Source organism: Equus asinus, chromosome 8, assembly GCF_041296235.1.
Source record: "Equus asinus isolate D_3611 breed Donkey chromosome 8, EquAss-T2T_v2, whole genome shotgun sequence".
Taxonomy (NCBI): domain Eukaryota; kingdom Metazoa; phylum Chordata; class Mammalia; order Perissodactyla; family Equidae; genus Equus; species Equus asinus.
Genome location: NC_091797.1, coordinates 99,903,478 through 99,920,922, shown reverse-complemented (window position 1 = coordinate 99,920,922; position 17,445 = coordinate 99,903,478). Strand labels below are relative to the sequence as shown.

At 44.5% G+C, this 17,445-nt stretch overlaps 1 protein-coding gene across 1 annotated transcript in view; it reads left to right on the top strand.

The window, feature by feature from the left end:
• The window catches only part of LOC123287856 (rho GTPase-activating protein 20-like), a gene marked incomplete at its 5' end in the record, with an annotated part of 28,223 nt that extends 16,312 nt beyond the window's left edge, over positions 1-11,911 (top strand). The window contains 6 exons of the mRNA XM_070516818.1: positions 1,179-1,334; positions 4,049-4,218; positions 5,593-5,754; positions 8,515-8,624; positions 10,000-10,189; positions 11,399-11,911. Coding sequence (XP_070372919.1) covers positions 1,179-1,334; positions 4,049-4,218; positions 5,593-5,754; positions 8,515-8,624; positions 10,000-10,189; positions 11,399-11,911 — 1,301 coding nt within the window. The remainder of the gene's footprint in view (positions 1-1,178; positions 1,335-4,048; positions 4,219-5,592; positions 5,755-8,514; positions 8,625-9,999; positions 10,190-11,398) is intronic.
• Between the last annotated feature and the right edge of the window lie 5,534 nt (positions 11,912-17,445).

Sequence of the window (17,445 nt, the reverse complement as noted above, 5' to 3'; positions counted from 1 at the left end):
AGGTCTCCATCTTAGATGGGCAGTGTTCATGGTGCCCCAAAACAATTACAATAGTACCATCAAAGACACTGATCACAGATCACCATAACAACTATAATAATCATGAAAAAGACTGGAATATTGCAAGAACTATCAAAATGTGACACAGCGACATAAAGCGAGCAAACACTGTTGGAAAAACGGTGCTGATCAATTTGCTTGACATAGGGTTGCCAGAAGTTCTCAATTTGTAAAAAGCGCAGTATCTGCGAAATGCAATTAAGGGAAGCACAATAAAATGAGGCTTGCCTGTATTCTTAAAGAATGAAATCCATACCACACTGTTGGGGAAAAGTGCAATTCTCCACAGAGAACTCTATGGAGAGGAAGCAATTTAAAGCATGAAAGAGCAAAACAAATCACATGGCAGGCAACTCCTGGTGATGTTGGGGGCAGTTTTCCACTCTGTAAACACTGTTTGGCACTTTGCTTCTGGGTTTCCAACACCGTGCAGCCTTCCCTCTGATGGCTGCCTGGCAGGGCCCTGGGAGGGTGGGCAGCCGTGGGAGGGCAGCTGAAGGCACAGAGCCCTGCTGCTCTTGAGGAGCCCTTGTCTTTAGAACTGACAAAAGGAAACGAAAAATCTGTGTTAAAATGACATTATGAGTGAGAGAACAGTGATCACAGCAATTCTGAACATACACGGTCCAATTCTTTAAAAACTATTGACCACCAATGTTTATTAATATATTTTCCTTGATCCTTATAAGTCTGTGTGAGGGTAAGCATTTAAAAGGATGAATGTCAGGCTCAGGGAGGTCAAGTAATTTGCCTCAGATGTACAGATCTAGTTAGTGTCAAGGCAGAACCTAGAAGGCATTAAATATTCTCGGAGGGAAACACAGCAAAAGTCAACATTGTGCAATGCACTTACGGATCTATGCATTCCAAAGAAAGCAACGTGGTTAAAAATCTTTTTCTCTTTCCTTTTTAAACTCTTTTGCTTGGGCACCTGCTTTTTGCAAGGTGTCCCCCATGAGGGTGCACGTGGCGCTCACTCGGGAGCACAGCCTTCTTCATCCAGAAGCTCCAGGAGAATGGCAGCACACACTGGTGTGGCCCACACGCTCACAGTAAGGAGGTTTGATCCTAACCCATCACCATCATCCTGATCCATAGTTAGATTTTTCTCCATATAGGACATGAGCATCCCTACGGAATTAAAATGAGCCATCGTCCAGCCACTGGGCTCCTGCCACAGGGACCGGGGGACTCCACCTTCCAGGAGTCCCCAGACGCGCAAGGCCAATTCATCCTGAAGCCAAGGCACCCAGCCAGGAACCAGCAGAGGAAAGGTGAGCCCCTCCCCTCCGGCAAGTGCCTTCTCTTGGCTCGTGTCTCCACTTCCCAAACGCGGGACACAGAGCTGATTTTCCATGTGTGGATGGAGGGCCCGTGTGGACAGGAACCCAGTACCCGCCCAGAATCAAGCTTAGAGAAACTCCAAAGGTCTGAAATCAAGACCCAGCTCAATTCTAGGAAGGTTTTTTTTTTTTTATTTCTTTTACGTAGACAGTTGCTCCCTTCTCTGTATCCCCAGAGCACTATTGCCATATAGTTCTGTGTCTGCACATCCATGTGTCTTCTCAGAGCGTGTGCTTCTAGAACCTTAGAACGTGCCTTCCCAATCTCAGGGATTTGTCCAGTATCTCAGTCTGTCACGGGAGGGGACCAAATGACCACATGGCTTAGACACACCTGGAATCAAAAACTCCAGTGGAGCGAAGAGTTATGGAATTGACCTGGACTCTCTTCTGGGCTTTGGCTGAAGTATCCTTGGGATTCCAGAGAGAACTGGACTCTCAAGTCTGTTCCCACAGCAAGCTCGCTTTCCACGTCTGCTTCAGACCCAGGGCGAGACCAAAACTAGACTGAATGTTTACAGTCAGGGCTTTTTTATCTTCCTTCTTGTCATTTTTTCCCCTACCACTCCAATATTCTCCCATTGATATTTCTTTCTATGAAGAAGACATTTTATTTATTTGGGAAGTATTTGAGCCAGAATAGAATTTCTACTTCAAAGTATTTTTATTATGATTGTTATTCTATAAGGATAAAGTTTCAAAAAATTTATTTTTTAATACACACACCCTAATTGGAGCATGAGGAAACACTAACCTAAATCTTGCCAGGACTGTTTAAAACTAGCTAGGTTTTGGGGGCCAGCCCAGTGGTGTAGTGGTTAAGTTCAGTGCGCTCCACTTCGGTGGCCCAGGGTTCGTGGGTTTGGATCCCAGGTGCTGACCTACAGCACTCATCAAGCCAAGCGGTGGAGGCAACCCACATACAAAATATAGGAAGATAGGCACAGATGTCAGCTCAGGGCCACTCTTCCTCAAGCAGAAAGGAGATTGGCAACAGATGTTAGCTCACTCTATCTATGCTCATAGAGTAGCTGGATGTGTAGCTTTGTATCAAGGGACAGAGCACTCTTCTTCAGAGCATTCTTGTTTAAGCTGAATAATGGAATACATTTGGATAGTTTTAGAAATAATAAAATCAGGTTAAGAGTAGGAAAAGCAGGTTGCATACAACAACTCAACCTATATTTGAACGTGTATCTGAGACAAACATTTGTACATGCAGACATATAGAAATCTTCTCCTGGAGTTAAGAATGTATTGGCTTGCTTCTCTCTTTTTAAAATGGTAGGGGTATGAATGCCAGGCAGGAAGGAGCCTTAGTTAGGGGAGTGGTGGCATTCCTTCATGACTGCTACCTTCTGGAGGCAGTGAAATCAAACGGAGAATGGGGGTGGGGTCTGCTTTGGGGGGAGGAGACAGATATCTAGGCCTCCTTAGGCCCTCTGAGTGAGGGAGATGAGATTTATCAAGGCTGCTATGAGCCATGCCTTATGCTGAGTGGGACCTTCTAGTATTTAGTCCAAAGAGGTGTAGGTAGCATCATTTACATTAAAGTTGACCAAACCAAAGCTCAAACAGTTTTGAGTAAACTTATCCGACTAAGCGGCAGAACCAGGAGCCTTCTGTTTCTCGGATCCTGCTGTCTCTGGTCCAGCCCCAGGAGCAGTGCATCCACGTGAGTGGACGTGGAGATGCACTCACTCCTTCCCGGGAAGGCCGAGTGGTTGGGCGTTGAAGGCTACTTGGTGAAATGTTGCTTCACTGTTTATCCTTCTACAACTTGGCTCCTCTGTTGACATTTTTAGTATTCGGTATAAACATGTTATTTAAACAAATGTTAAGGTACCGTATTAGGTAAACATTCATAGCTGAGCAGTAGAAACTTGGAACTCAGCTTTTCCTTGCTGATCACCTTTCCTTTGAAAAGCATTCTTTTGACAGGGGCTGATGGGTAGTTAAAAATCATCTCTGGGTAGCTTTGTGGGGTGTCTGAAGAAACACGGCCACCTGGAATCTTACCACATAGCCAGCATTTAATGACTCCTTCCCAAGGACCCTGACTGCTCATAGTCATCATGGAGCTGCCTGAGCATTGTGGCACCCAGAGCAGAGGCCAGAGGCCAGCTGAGAAGTGGGCTCAGGCAGGTTGTGTCTTGAAAGGCAGATCCTTTTGCTGAAAGAAAGTTGACCATGGTTGGGCATTCAGAAAGCAAACAGGGAATCTAAGAGTGGGAGGAGACTTACTATGAGAGTAGATGATTGCCAAACTCTGCTTGATTTGAAAACCAAACCTGGTTAGCTTTCGAAATGTGATCTGTCACCTGAATCCACTGTTCATACTGAACATCAGAAAACACGGACAAGTACAAGTGAAGTGTCTCATGCAACAGGCAGGAGAGAGCACTGCCTAGGAAGCATTTCCCCTGGAAGAAGTGACCCCGAGTCTGAGCAAGCCTCTAGGTTTGCAGGATGAGGGGAAGAAGAGCACATTAACACCACAAGGATGCAGTTGGCCAATTTCTGAACGTGGGAAATTCTGTGCAAAAGCTGACTCAGTTCTTCTTTCTTCTTGCCATCGCAATGAATGTGCCGTAAGTAAATAAAACTAACTACTACTGGTAATCTCACTTCTTCTTTGGATTCAGGCCAGAAGTCAGTGAGAAGGAATTTTATGGGCAACTGGGCCCTCCGGCGCGGCTCCAGCGCCTGTCAGGACCTTCCGCACGTGACGCCACCATCCCCAAAGCCAGGGCAGCTCTTCGGCGTCAGCCTCGGAGATGTGTGCGAACGTGACAGCCTGCCCCCTTCTCTTCTGGTGGGTCTCATTTTGGTCTTCTGTGGCTTTCCTGAGGAGGGAGAACTCTGAGAGGTCAAGTGTCTCGTTCAAATCTATCCCTAAACGGAGAAATCTTTAGACAGCCGCTGGCTTTGGGGGAAAAGCTTTGCTAATATTACGTCAAAGAATAAAATCTGATTTAGGTACTGCAGAGTCCTAAAGCAAACACGACAAAGAAAAGATACCCTTGTCCATTCCATAGGTTTCAGCAAAGACCCACATATGCCTGCTCAGATCAATGCAAATGGGCTCTATGTGGATGAGTCTCCGAGAGTCCACCCCGTCTCATCTTCTCTGAACTCCACAGTAGTCTTCAGCCTCCTTCAGCTGAGTCTACTCAATCTCACTCCTCAGAATCTCTCAGGTGACTTTGACCTGTATTTCCAGTGCTGAAGCATACAGACTCAGCCTCTGGCATATGTGGATCCTTTCATTCAAATAGAATGTGTCAAGTGACAGCCACAGAATTTGGCCTGTGTTAACTCGAATTGGTGTATGGAATTGTCAGTGTCAACATTTATTGAGCGTCCAGTATCTCTCCAAGCACTCTACCAGATCTAGGGAACTTTAGGCTAACGATGAAGAAATGTGTCATGCCAGTCCCATGCTCCCACTACCTCAGTCCTTGCAAGTTTCACAGCAAATTTAGGGGGTAGCTATGATTACCATCATTCCCACTTCACAAACGAGAAAAAAAAGTAACCTCACTAAAGTGTACACTGTGCCCAAGGCCACACAGCCAAGATGTAGCATCATAGGATTCGGGTCCCTTGGATTACCTGACTCCAATACCTAGAGCCTTTCTGCACCACAAGCAGAGGACATGAAGATGCAGCAAAAGGAAATGAAAGAGTGACGAGAAGGGGATGTAATTAGAGGAGGAGGAGAGGGGTTTGGAGAGCCCGATTTGAAAAGAGGGAAAGCAATCCAGGAAGTAGAAATGGGGTACGCAGCCCCTTAAAGGGGAACGAACAATGGGACACGGGTATGGCACAAAGATTTCCATAGCTGGGGAAGAGCAGCTATATTAGGGCACGATGAGGAAAGATTGGTGGAGTAGTAGCGGGTGATTCCACAAAGGCCTGGAAGCAGGGAAGATTGATTCCGAAGTGTCAATTCACTGAAAAGGAAAATCTGACTTAAAAACTGTTTGAAATGTTTCAGCATATGAATGTAGAAGGGATGGTTGGGTAGAAAATAGAGACACTGAGAAAAAAAATTCCACATTTGCTTGCATGCCCCCACCTCCAGCTCTGCACCTCGCTTACCCCAGCTCCGACAAGGGGGGAGCGGGTGCTCTGGGCTCCTGGATACGAGGTGCCATTGATTTTTCCTTTCTCTTCTTCCCTATAGGATATGCTTTGCTTTATCCAGCAAAAAGGGCCGCTCACAGAGGGCATATTCAGAAAATCGGCCAATATGAAATCATGCAGAGCCCTAAAGGAGACATTAAATGCTAGGGACAAAGTGAACCTGGACTGTGAATCTGTTCTTGTGGTCGCATGTGTCTTAAAGGTAGGGAAACTTCTAGCATTATCCACACACAGCGTAATTCTGTAGTACATGATCAATTTCCTTCACCGTGATTGCCCAGGAACCATAATAGGCATAATAGATTGAGAAACTGAAAAACACTTCACGAAGTCCAAACTTAAGGACGTTAGTTTGGGTGTTAAAAGCCCCAAATGTTAGATATACTTTCCTTTTTCATCACACACTGCCTTCTCCTTCTTCATTCCTGAACATTATCCCAGAACAATAATAATAAAAATCCTAAACACACACTTAGATATACAGAACGTTTACCAGAACAAACATCCTGTTTTTGATGACTTCTTCACCATTGTCCTAATGAAAGCAAAGTTTACAAAGAAAATTCGTATGAAACATTGGAAAATAGAGAGGTTGACCATAGTTAGTAAGCCAACATTTGTCATTCAATGAATCAAAAATGTTCAATGAGTGACCAAAAGCTCCGTTCATTTCCTCATCCTTCTTTCGCCTGTCTCTTTTAATTGAAAAGTAGTGTAGGGGTGACTTCTCTTTTTTTGCCTTCTTTCACCCTTACCAAATTTGGCATCCTTTATTAACGTTTGTTATGCTTAACCCACCACCCAGGATTATGGTCACACAGTAACAAGCTCCTACCACATGCTTCTTCTTATAAATCTGACTTTTAAAGTAGGTGCAGCAATGGAAATTTCTTTGGAATTCTGAAAATTCAATAGATTTATACAAAAAAGGTTTTTAAATGATACAGCTAAATCACAAATATCCAGTTATGTTTCTATGAAGGGAATCATAGAACAGGGAAAGAATTGACTCAATCCATCTTGGTATTTGTTAACAGCTCTAAAGAGGAATGTTATAAGTAGAAATGACTACAATAGGTTATTAAAATTCTTTTATAATCGAGATTCCATTTGGTCTTTCCTTGTTCCCCATGATTGTTCAGCTCTGTCATAAATAGGGACAGTTCAGAAGTGGCTTAGAGTCGAGCACTGTGACACTGGGATGATTAGAAATATACACTAGGCATGCAAATAGCAAGTTGAGTGCTGCCTTCTGTGAGGTGCCCACCTGGAACTGATTTTCCAGCAAGAGTTAGAGTTGCCCATCAGCAGAGTCTTGCCTATCTTTCTGTTATAAGTACAGACTAGCAAGGGGGTGGCCACTCGTGGGTATAGTTCTTAGACATTCCTAAAGTTGACTGATCTTGGTGGGGAATCAGACTTTGCAACTTGGCTTTGATAATACCACGCCCACTGAACTGGAGTGTTGACCTAAACCAGAAATGAGTACGACATCAGGACCACATTGAGTTTGCCATTGAGCTGTCTAAAAACAGAGGTCCAGCAGTGAATACCCTTGGCATATTCTGCTCGGGTAATGTTCTGGCTTCAGCACACTCAGCCTCACCAATGGGCTCCCACAGAACAGGGTTCAGGAAACAGAGAGGAGACACATGCTCCGAGTGCATGTAGTGTGGTACGCATGAGGCAAGGGCCCTCCTGCACGCTCCCAGACTCGAAGAGCTGGCCAGAGTTGGACTGCTTCCTCCCTCCAAATATATTGGAAGCACTCCATAGGAAACACGGTGAAAAGCACTAAGTACCATGGCTAGCTACAATACCATGGGTACCAAACACCAATCAACATAGTCAAAGTGAGAGGACTGGGACTCTGTCCATTGGCTTCTCTGCTCTGTCCCCAGTGCTCACAACAGTGCCTGGCACTAACAGCAGCTCAATAGGGATTAGCATGAGTGAACCATCATTAGATTCTAATTAGGATAGTTGCCCCGAGGCACTTCTCGAGCAAGCCACCACTAAGAGAAGGCTTGTGCTGCTGAGTGAGAACAACGGAAGCTAGGTGTGCTTGGAAGCTAGCAAGACAATGTGACAACTTCCCCTCAGTCTTGCACAAACATTAAAGCTTCATAAATTTTAATAGGCCCAATTCTACGATATTAAACTTGTTCCTCAGCCCTCTAAAGTGACAGATGTTCCAGGCCTCCACTTAGGAAGCTGACGTTTTTGCGTCTGTAGCCCTGATACTCAGAGGCCTGAAGTTGTGATGTATCTAAGTTTTTAGTAAGTTTCTTCTTTTGGAAGGATATGTATGTCCCACTCACAGACTGCAAGGGGTAGCACATTGTTACCCATTGGGGATTTTGATATATTTCCAATGTCTGCTGCTTCCCAGTCTGCAGAATCGAACGTTCATACAGTTAAAACCAGGAAGAACGAGGCTATTGTGACGCAGTGTTCTCCCAAGGAGCACACATATCTCAAGTCAGAAGGCTCAGTTCTCTCTTAATATGTGTGCGAGAGCACGAGGGTGTGCGCGTTTGGTTTGTTTCAGAACTTCTCTTGCTTGAGTTAAGGGCAAGCACTGTGTCTCAAACGGGGATGGGTATTTCTTCTCAAGAAACTAGCAGGATTGAGGATGACGTCTCACTGGACCTTGTCAGTTTCTACTAGTTTACTAAAATGGACACCAAGAGGAAGTTCCAGGTGATAGAAGGGGGCTTTCTCTTCACTCCCACTGTGGCCCACTCTGCTTTGATGCTTCTAAGTTTTAGAAGTCCAAGCACCCACTCCAGGGTGTGCAAGTCAGTGGAGAGGTGGAGCTGAGCGCTGCATGGGTCACAGTGTGGGGAGCCTGAGAAGGAAGTGGGGACAGAAACTCAACTTTTCAACTCCATGTTTTCCCTGTAATTTGTCCAATATGTATTTGCCATAAGAATAATACTCTTCTTTTGATGTGTGTAAGGATTTTCTTCGAAACATCCCAGGGAGCGTCTTTACATCTGACCTCTATGCCAAATGGGTCAGTATAACTGATGGAGAGAACGAGGAGGAGAAAATCGCTGCCACTCAGAGGTAACGATGCCATGATTACTCTACTGGTGCACACCTCAAAAGTACAATCAACATACTCTTAGGAAAATATTAGCTTATACTTTACAGCTTTGTCCACTAAAATAATGACCAATGCCAAAGAGTTTGATTTGACCACTCCCACGGAGGCCAGTTCAAAAATAGTGGCATGCCTTACTGCTCTCATTGAGTTCTTGTTCTTCTCCTAGTCTTGTTAATAAGGAATCCTTGACCATTTTATACCTTCTGAATATGTTGTCGACGAAAATAATCCATAACCAATCAATAAATGAAAATGTGGGTGAGTTTATTCTGAGCTTAAATTTTAGGATTATAACCCGGGAGGTCTTTCCACAAAGGAACAGAGCACTCCAAAGACGTGGGGGTACATAGGGTGGTTATATACCCTCAAAGAGGGTGTTTCACATGATTGAAATGTCCCTCCCACAATAGTCACAAGAGTGCCCTGTCGGCACAGCACTTGATGGACACAGCAGGTAGAGGGTCTGCTATCTCCAAGGGCACAGCAGGAGGCAAGTCTATTGTCTCAAGCTGGGCGGTCACACGTGAGCGCAGCAATCAGTTTCTAGCCTAAGCAAAGATGCTTAATCCTTAAGGAGACACCAACGTTGGCAGGGGGAGGGAAGTTGCACCTTTATCTCAAGGGCCTTTTGCTCTTGCCATAGGGAATCTCTAAAGCAGATATACAATGCATGCTCAACGGCCTCGGTCAGGCCCTTTTGGAAAGACAAGGTCAGGCCCGAATTAGGTTTACACCAAAATGGCTTCCTCATATATTCCACTATATCCTATTACTTGCCATTTTTATTTGACAATATGAAACTGAGAGCAGAGGGAATCCTTTGGTCCAAGAGAGATGCTAAAGGACCAATCTGCCAGGGATATGGTCTTACCTTTGTCCAGCACTTAACTAGCCAGAGAAGTTCTTATCTGGTTCAGGAACTGAACTCAATGAAACATTTTTGCCTGGAACTTTGCTGGGCTCTTACCCTGAGAGAGTGTTCCTATATTGCTACCTTCAAAACAAAGGGAGCCTTTGAAATTTCATCGCTGTTTAATTTAATCAATGAGCTTTTGTGAACTTTAATTGAAGACTTTCTGCAATGTTTCAGAGTTTTAAAATATATTTAGATTAAATTCGATATTAATAAGATGTGCCCAAATGAGAACACGTTCTAGGCGTTTCAGGGAAATATTTCAGGCAGCATGTTTAGGAGGGCCATTTCTGCATTCTCGTGCATGTTCACTGGGCCTTGTGCCTGCTCTACAAAGAAGTCCTCTGCTCCCTTTCTCTGTATTTCCAACTTCCTAAGCGAAATGACGTGCTGTCTTTAAAGGTCCATTTTTGTGTCTTTAGGCTTTTGGACGAGCTGCCCAGAGCCAATGCAGCGCTCCTGCGCTATCTTTTTGGAGTGCTGCACAACATTCAGCAGCATTCGTCCATCAATCAGATGACAGCTTACAACTTAGCCACCTGCATAGCCCCAAGCATGCTTTGTTTGCCCAATGCCTGCGGCGCAGAATTAGAAAGTGACATCACAAGAAAGGTAATGAAAGCTCTCATTTGCGTGCCCTAGGGGTCAGAGTCCCCACTTGGAACCCAAAATGGACGGTGTTAACTCTGACAGACCAGTTTTTGAAAGTGCATCCGTTGAGTGGCAGAGTCATTTATCCTCCTCTGTGGGGATGGGAAGGAGGGTTGTTAAGGGGGAACTGTGAGCAGTTGAGTCTCTCCTTCCTTCCTGTCCACGAGACTAAACTCTGGACCGACTGAACAGCAGAGAGAGGAGTGGCCCGATATGACAGAAAAGAACCTGGGCTTTGGAATGTGACAAGCCAAGGTTCAACTCTCAGCCTAATCACTGAGGGATGTGTAACCCTGGGCAAAGTTTCCAAGCCATGGTTTCTTCATCACACGATGGCGACAACACCCAGCTCCTCTGGTCATTACTGGCACATCCTAGGCAGCTTGGGCAATATGAGCACCCATGGCTCCACACACTTTGGCCTTCCTCTGCCAGCTGTGGCTCATTCAGAAAAATACTTGGCTACTATTTTGCCTCTGCTATAGGGTGAGGAAACTAGTAAAAGATTCCAGAACATCCCATCAGAGCTACAACATTCCCAGTAAGATCATAGCTGTTTCCCAAGAGAGTTTCCCAGAAAGTAACGGTGGGGCAGGCAACGCAAGAGGAGGGGCTGCAGCCAGACAAACTGAATGGTGTCTCTCCAGCTGCTTTCTTCCCTCACAAAAACCCACAGAAATCTCTGCTGCCCAAGTTTAAGCAGCACCTAAACTTACAAATGAATTTCACGTATCCGTGTCTATTGGGTGCTTTATAAATTTTCCTAAGATGCGATATGTCTACTATATCTCAACAAAACTGGAAAAAATTTTTAATGAAAACGAATAGATAAAATTTCATAAGAGAGTATACATCTTTCCCCAAACATCCTATGTGGGTTACATTTGAAAGTTGCCTTTGTTTTCAAGATGTAACTATTGATATAAAAATGTTAGCTTTTAAACTAGACCACAAATTATGCCTTTAGTCCACTGATGAAAAGTATTTTAAAACCTGTGCCCAAAGTACTCACGAAAGTATCACAGTTCGTTCTTAGAGAAAACTGGTTCTCTGAATTTTTCTTAGTATTCTTTCACAATTTTTGTTAGAGCCAAGATTCATGTATGAAATGTGATTTATAACTATGCCATATGAAAAAGAACACCCCGTTTTTACCCTTTTGTGTTGCAGATTTCTCTTGTGCAATTTTTGATTGAGAATTGCCTCCAAATCTTTGGAGAAGACATTGCTTCCCTCCTGGGGGAGAGCTCCATGCATTGTGATGGCAGCGAGAAGGCTGCAGATCCTCCAACTGACTTCGGAGAAGACATTGCTTCCCTCCTGGGGGAGAGCTCCATGCATTGTGATGGCAGCGAGAAGGCTGCAGATCCTTCGACTGACTTCGGAGAAGACATTGCTTCCATCCTGGGGGAGAGCTCCATGCATTGTGATGGCAGCGAGAAGCCTGAAGATCCTTCAACTGACTTCGGAGAAGACATTGCTTCCCTCCTGGGGGAGAGCTCCATGCATTGTGATGGCAGCGAGAAGGCTGCAGATCCTTCGACTGACTTCGGAGAAGACATTGCTTCCCTCCTGGGGGAGAGCTCCATGCATTGTGATGGCAGCGAGAAAGCTGCAGATCCTTCGACTGACTTCGGTGAGAAACAGGCAGCGAGGCCGCCAGGGGTCATGGGAGATACCTAGACGGGGGATCCCAGAGCACATCCCAAGGGCAGTGATTCCCATCTGCTCCTCCTTCCACAGGCTGGCTCACAGGTCAGGCAGGGTTGCACACTGTTGTGAGACCAAAGAAAGAAGAAGTCGAGGTCTCTGACTTCAAAAGTTGCTGGTGCAGCTTGTAACAGCTTTAGGAGACATCATGGGATAATAGAGTGTCTGGGAACTTTTTCAAACAAAACTTCCAATCTATTATGTGTATAATAGACGTGCTCTGGTTGAAACCAGAGTGAGGGCCCCGAGGCGCTGCTGCTCAGTGGTCCCTGAAGCACCGAGAAATTCCAGTGCTCTTTGAAACAGATTAAGAGGAGCAGCGTCATTGAGAAAAAAGGAGCTGACTTGATGTCAGACAACCTTTCAGAGTACTGCAAACTCCTGTGCTACCATTGCCTGGCTGTTTGATCTTTGGCCAATTATTCTAGCTCGTTCTCAGTTTCTTCATCTCTAAACTGTGGGGGGTAATAATGTTTAAATCTTAGGATTGTTGTAAAGATGAAATAAGAGAATGGATGTAAAATAAATTTGTGAAAAAGTATTTAATAAGGCTAGTAGAAGTGCCCCTGAGGCTAGAGCTGGTATTATTGGCGCCTCGCTAATCACAGCTAACGGGCAGGAGTCCATTCTAGAAGGTAGAGTTTAGATTCAGAACCTGGGGGCCTGTATCATGAGCCCCTTCCTATTTTTGACATTTCTTGGTTTCAGACATTTACCTCAATGCTCTGAGGAAGTCTTTAGGAAAATCCATTTCATCGCAATGAGATGAGTCTAGTATCTGAGAATATGCTTATACTAAGACAATCGTTGGTTTTTCATTTCAGGAGTGTCAACCAAGCAACCTTTCGAATCCAAGCCAGTGAGAGTGATAGTGACTTACAAAAAGGCACAACTGCAGAATGACGCCGAGGCCCCTCGTGGCGTGGGTCCACCCAGCTCCCTGTCTGCAATGCTTTCAGTCACTGAAGATTAGAGTCTCCATAATCATACTCGACCCTTTCCTTTCCTTTCCTTCCTGTAATATCCCACCAAGAACGCTTTCTCCAAAATTCTACTACCTCCGTTACATTCTCATCACATAGACACCAGTCAGCTAATGCCCCCGAAATCATTTTCAGCCCCTTGTAACAAAAAATTGTGTGGGGGTGGTGAATTTCTAGAAAAATACAGGGTCAGTAAAGGAAAGTTTTCGTAGCTCCTGGGAATCACCTCAGGACTCAAGAACAGTAATTCCTGAGCTTGAAGATTCCAGTCCTCAGTCACCACAGGGTCAGTAGATTAGATGGAAGGATCCTCTCAGACATCTCAGGAAATAAGCTCCCAACGTGTCAGAGACCAATTTTCAAAAAGTTAAACACATGAATCTCACACAATAGAGTCTAAACTTGAGTCCAAATGTTATTCAACTCATCTTACTGAGGAGACCAGTAAGGTGGTAAAGAATGTTTTTGAGTATAGTACTTTTATGGCACCAAGCTGGGGCCAAAGAAGCAAATTTTCTTTGTTGGACATAAACAGTTAATGTTTTAAAGGGTAATCAATCTATAAGCTTTGAATTTATCTTCTCCTGTGACAAAAATCTAGAAATTAACATTGTTCTATTTTTATGAAACACAGTGAAGGACATCCAGATTTGGACTCCTCCATCTTACACTTCCCATGCAAGCTTTCCTGGAGGGGAATCTGTCCTCCCTCTGTCAACTCTCTCACCCACCCTTCACTTCTCACCCTGCTGACATGTGGCCTCTCCCTGTCTTCCTTTCCAGCAGCCTCAGTAGATCACATTCAACCGATGACCAAGCCCCTTCACCTGACAAACCAAAGCACATCTTCTGGGATTCCTAAGGCACTTGCCCTGCCAGGGTCTCGTAATTCCTGAATTCTAATCTCGTTTCACTGGTAGTTCACTTCTCCCAGGTCATGTGATTTATCTCCATCTTCCTCTGTTTATATGGTTTCATGGACTTTTCTACATCTTCGCCTAAACCCGAGGACTCTTCACGTCATTCCCAGGTGCCCTCAGCTCTAGTGTTGCCTCTGATTCCCTGCTCTCCTATCATCCCACCAACGCTCATCCCATCACAGACCCATGAGTGCAGCAGTGTCCTCTCTGGCCTCCCTGTCTCCAGTGGTGAAGTTGGGGAAGGATGGCCCCATGTATGCCTCCCACCCTAATGTTCCTACTTCAGGGTAAGCTCCCTGAGCAGGGATGAGGCTGTCTAGCACAGCCTGGCATTCCACTGCCAACCACCAGACTCAACACCAGGTAGGTATTCAGTAAATATTGGCTATTGAAGACATACCCCTCACTATATAGGTCACGTGGTACTGCATCAGGATGAGGCCTGAACTGGGAGAGAGTCAGCTGTGCACATCTTCCTTTTTCTGCCCTGATCCTGAGAGCTGAGGGGGCATCAACCAGGGAGAGACCTGTGCATGGAATTCCTTCCTAAAGTGCACAGTATGGAAAGAGGGGGCAGTAACTTTGCAGTGGAGAAAACGGACAAGCACTACCTTAGCCAGGCGATCAAGGTCAACGTCAACAGTCATACATCTAATTAATAACAATGAACCTGTATAATTTCATCTGTTGTAACGAATATCCCCTATTGAGGTAAGATGCTAGTGATAGCAAACCAGAACAGAGGTGTATGGGAACTCTCTGTGCTGTCTTTCTTAAATTTTCTAGCAATCTCAAAACTGTTCTAAAAAGTAAAGTCTATCTTTTAAAGAGTTCCAATTAAGTATAGATGAAAAATGGTATCTTGGGTTTTCTTTAATTGGACATGCTTTGTTTACTAATGCAGGGAAATATGTCCACATTTGGGTTGGCTACTTACATTTGTTCTTCTGTGGATTGCTGATTGTCATGTGCCCTAAGGTTTATTTTTATCTGTTCTGTGACATTAGTGTAGTCATAGCTCACTGACACAGTCTCATGAACTACCAGAGTCCGAGGAAGTATTAACTGCCTGCTTTTCATTACCCAAATACCCATTTTACTGATGAAGAAATGGAGATTCAGAGAGGCTGAAAAATTGAACCAAGTCCACATTTAGTGTCACACCTAGACCTTGAACTCACATCTGTCTGACTCCAGAATTCCCTAAACACCACACTGTACTGGGAAGTACCAAGTGTGTGACAGTGGCAGGAGGAGGGGGGATCCTGACAGCTGGCTGGGTGTCCAGTGACAAACTTTAATTCTGCATTTTAATGAAGTGATGACACCCCAACGGGGGGCACCATCCAGGCAAACTAGAAGTATGTAGGAAGTCCCTGAGTGGCTGCTGTGAGAAATGGCTCATGAGGGCAACGAGCTTTGTGTCCCAAGTAGGTCACCCCAGACCTACTGAGAACAGCAAAATGGATCCTCTGTAGTCGCCCTCAGAAGAAATGCAACTTTCAGGGGCCAGCAGGGGACACAATCTCATGTCATACATCATCATAATTTAATGTTGACACTGAAAACTGAAGCCAGGAAAGGGTATCGCCTCTCCTCAGAATTCTTAAGCAGCATCCAAGCTGTGGGGGACCCCATTCACCAGTACTTGCTTCTCAGGTCTTGACCTCAAGAAATTGGGCAGAAATCCAAAGGCTCTGGACTCAAGGGAGGGGATTTGACCTCTGGCTTGGCTGCCTGTCTTGTACAACCTTGAGCAAATCAATTCACCACTGGGGTCCTTGCTTTGTTCATATCAAAACAGGAACCACTGCCCTACTGACCTCATAGAATTTTCCAGCAGATGAATAATAGTACTGATGGCTAACAGTTACTGCACAGTCACTACAGACGGGTATTTTGCAGGCATCATCGCATTTAATACTCACAGCAATCATGCTGGCCACGTACTTATATTATCCTTATTTTATAGATTGGAAAACAGCTCCAGAGGAAGGATATCGTTTGTTTGAGGTCACCCAGTTTGCGAAGATGAAGTCAGAATTTAGAGCCCATGTTGTTCACCGATGAGTTACGTCACTAACCACGTTCCAAAGTGATGCTAGATGGAAAGAATGCTGGTGCTTCAGAGTCCTGGGGCAACCTTGAGAAGCTGCAGAGGAGTGGATGACCACGAGCTGGGGCTTGGTATTTATCACTGGGTGGATATGCAAGCTGAGGGCGTTTGGAGAAGAAAGACGCAGAGAGAAATCAGCTTGACTGGGGAAAACGAGCAGAGAGGGAGAAGAGAGAGTTGGGGCAGCTGCCAAAAGGAATGGAAATCTAGGAAGACAGAGCTACTCGAAGGGGATTTTGAAGAAGCTTTGCTCTCGGGGGGACTTTGTGATGGCTATTCTCTGGCCTCCACTAAACCTTCAGGAAAATCCCTACTTTTCCTCAATGCCTTTAGAGGTGGATCCAGGGTTACTCATTGTACTGCTCACGGATGGCGGTGCTTCATTTTCATATTCCCACCTGCCTCAATACTTGTTATCCTACTGTTTCAAGATAGGGAAACCGACTCCTATCATAACCCTAATGGGTTCTATCTGGTCTCTCCTACGGGACTTAAGGGCAGTGACACTCTACAAAAATCAGTTGGTTTTCTAATTAACAACAAAGAGCAAGATGAAGAGGATATTAGGAAAGCAGTTCCATTTCCAAAAGCATCAAAAATAATAAAATAGAAAAGGCTGTAAACTGAAAAATACAAACATTACTGAAAAAAACGAATTTAAATAAGTGAAAGGGCAGCCATGTTCACGGACTGGATGACAATACTGTGCAGGTATCCATCAATACCACCCACAGCGATCTCCACATTCAATGCCATCTCATTCAGTGCTCACCTCCCTCAGGTCAATCCACAATGTCTACTGCTCTTCCCTGTGGTTCCTTGGTTGGGAAAGTGCTGGATAAACATCTGTTCTTTTGGATTCAGGTCCTAGACACCTAACACTCAATAATTCCATGGAGCTCTTAAAAAAATCTTGATTAGGGCCCAGTACACTTACAGTCACAGGCTGTGAGAGTTTTTAGTACAGCAATGGGAGAAGAGCCCTAACATAGGGAGGAGGTTCCATTGTAGTAACGTTCCTGTTCCATCAGCCCTCACACTGAGTAAAACTACAGAACTTGATTAAAAATCTATTCGCTACATCAAACAGTCATATAAAGTAAGGAATTTATATTTATTTTAAACTAATATGCGTATTATAAAATTACATATAAAAACATAAATATATGTAATGTATTATATGGAGAGAACTTCGTATGTAAAATGCATTATAATGTATGAAATGCTATATATTGCATATTATGTGTTACATGTTGCCTATTATATATGTTGTATATTATATGTTACATATAGAGAGAGAGAAAAAGAAGAGAGGATGTAGGGCAATTTCATTTTCTGATTCTAGGAAAATAATGAAACCCAAACCATCAGGAACGGTATCACTTGAGCAGAGCATAGGTGCAAGTACATCCGCGTTATATGCAGAAACATTCACCTTGACCCCAGGGGGGATCTGGGCTGAGACTAGATGACTGAAATCTCTGGGCG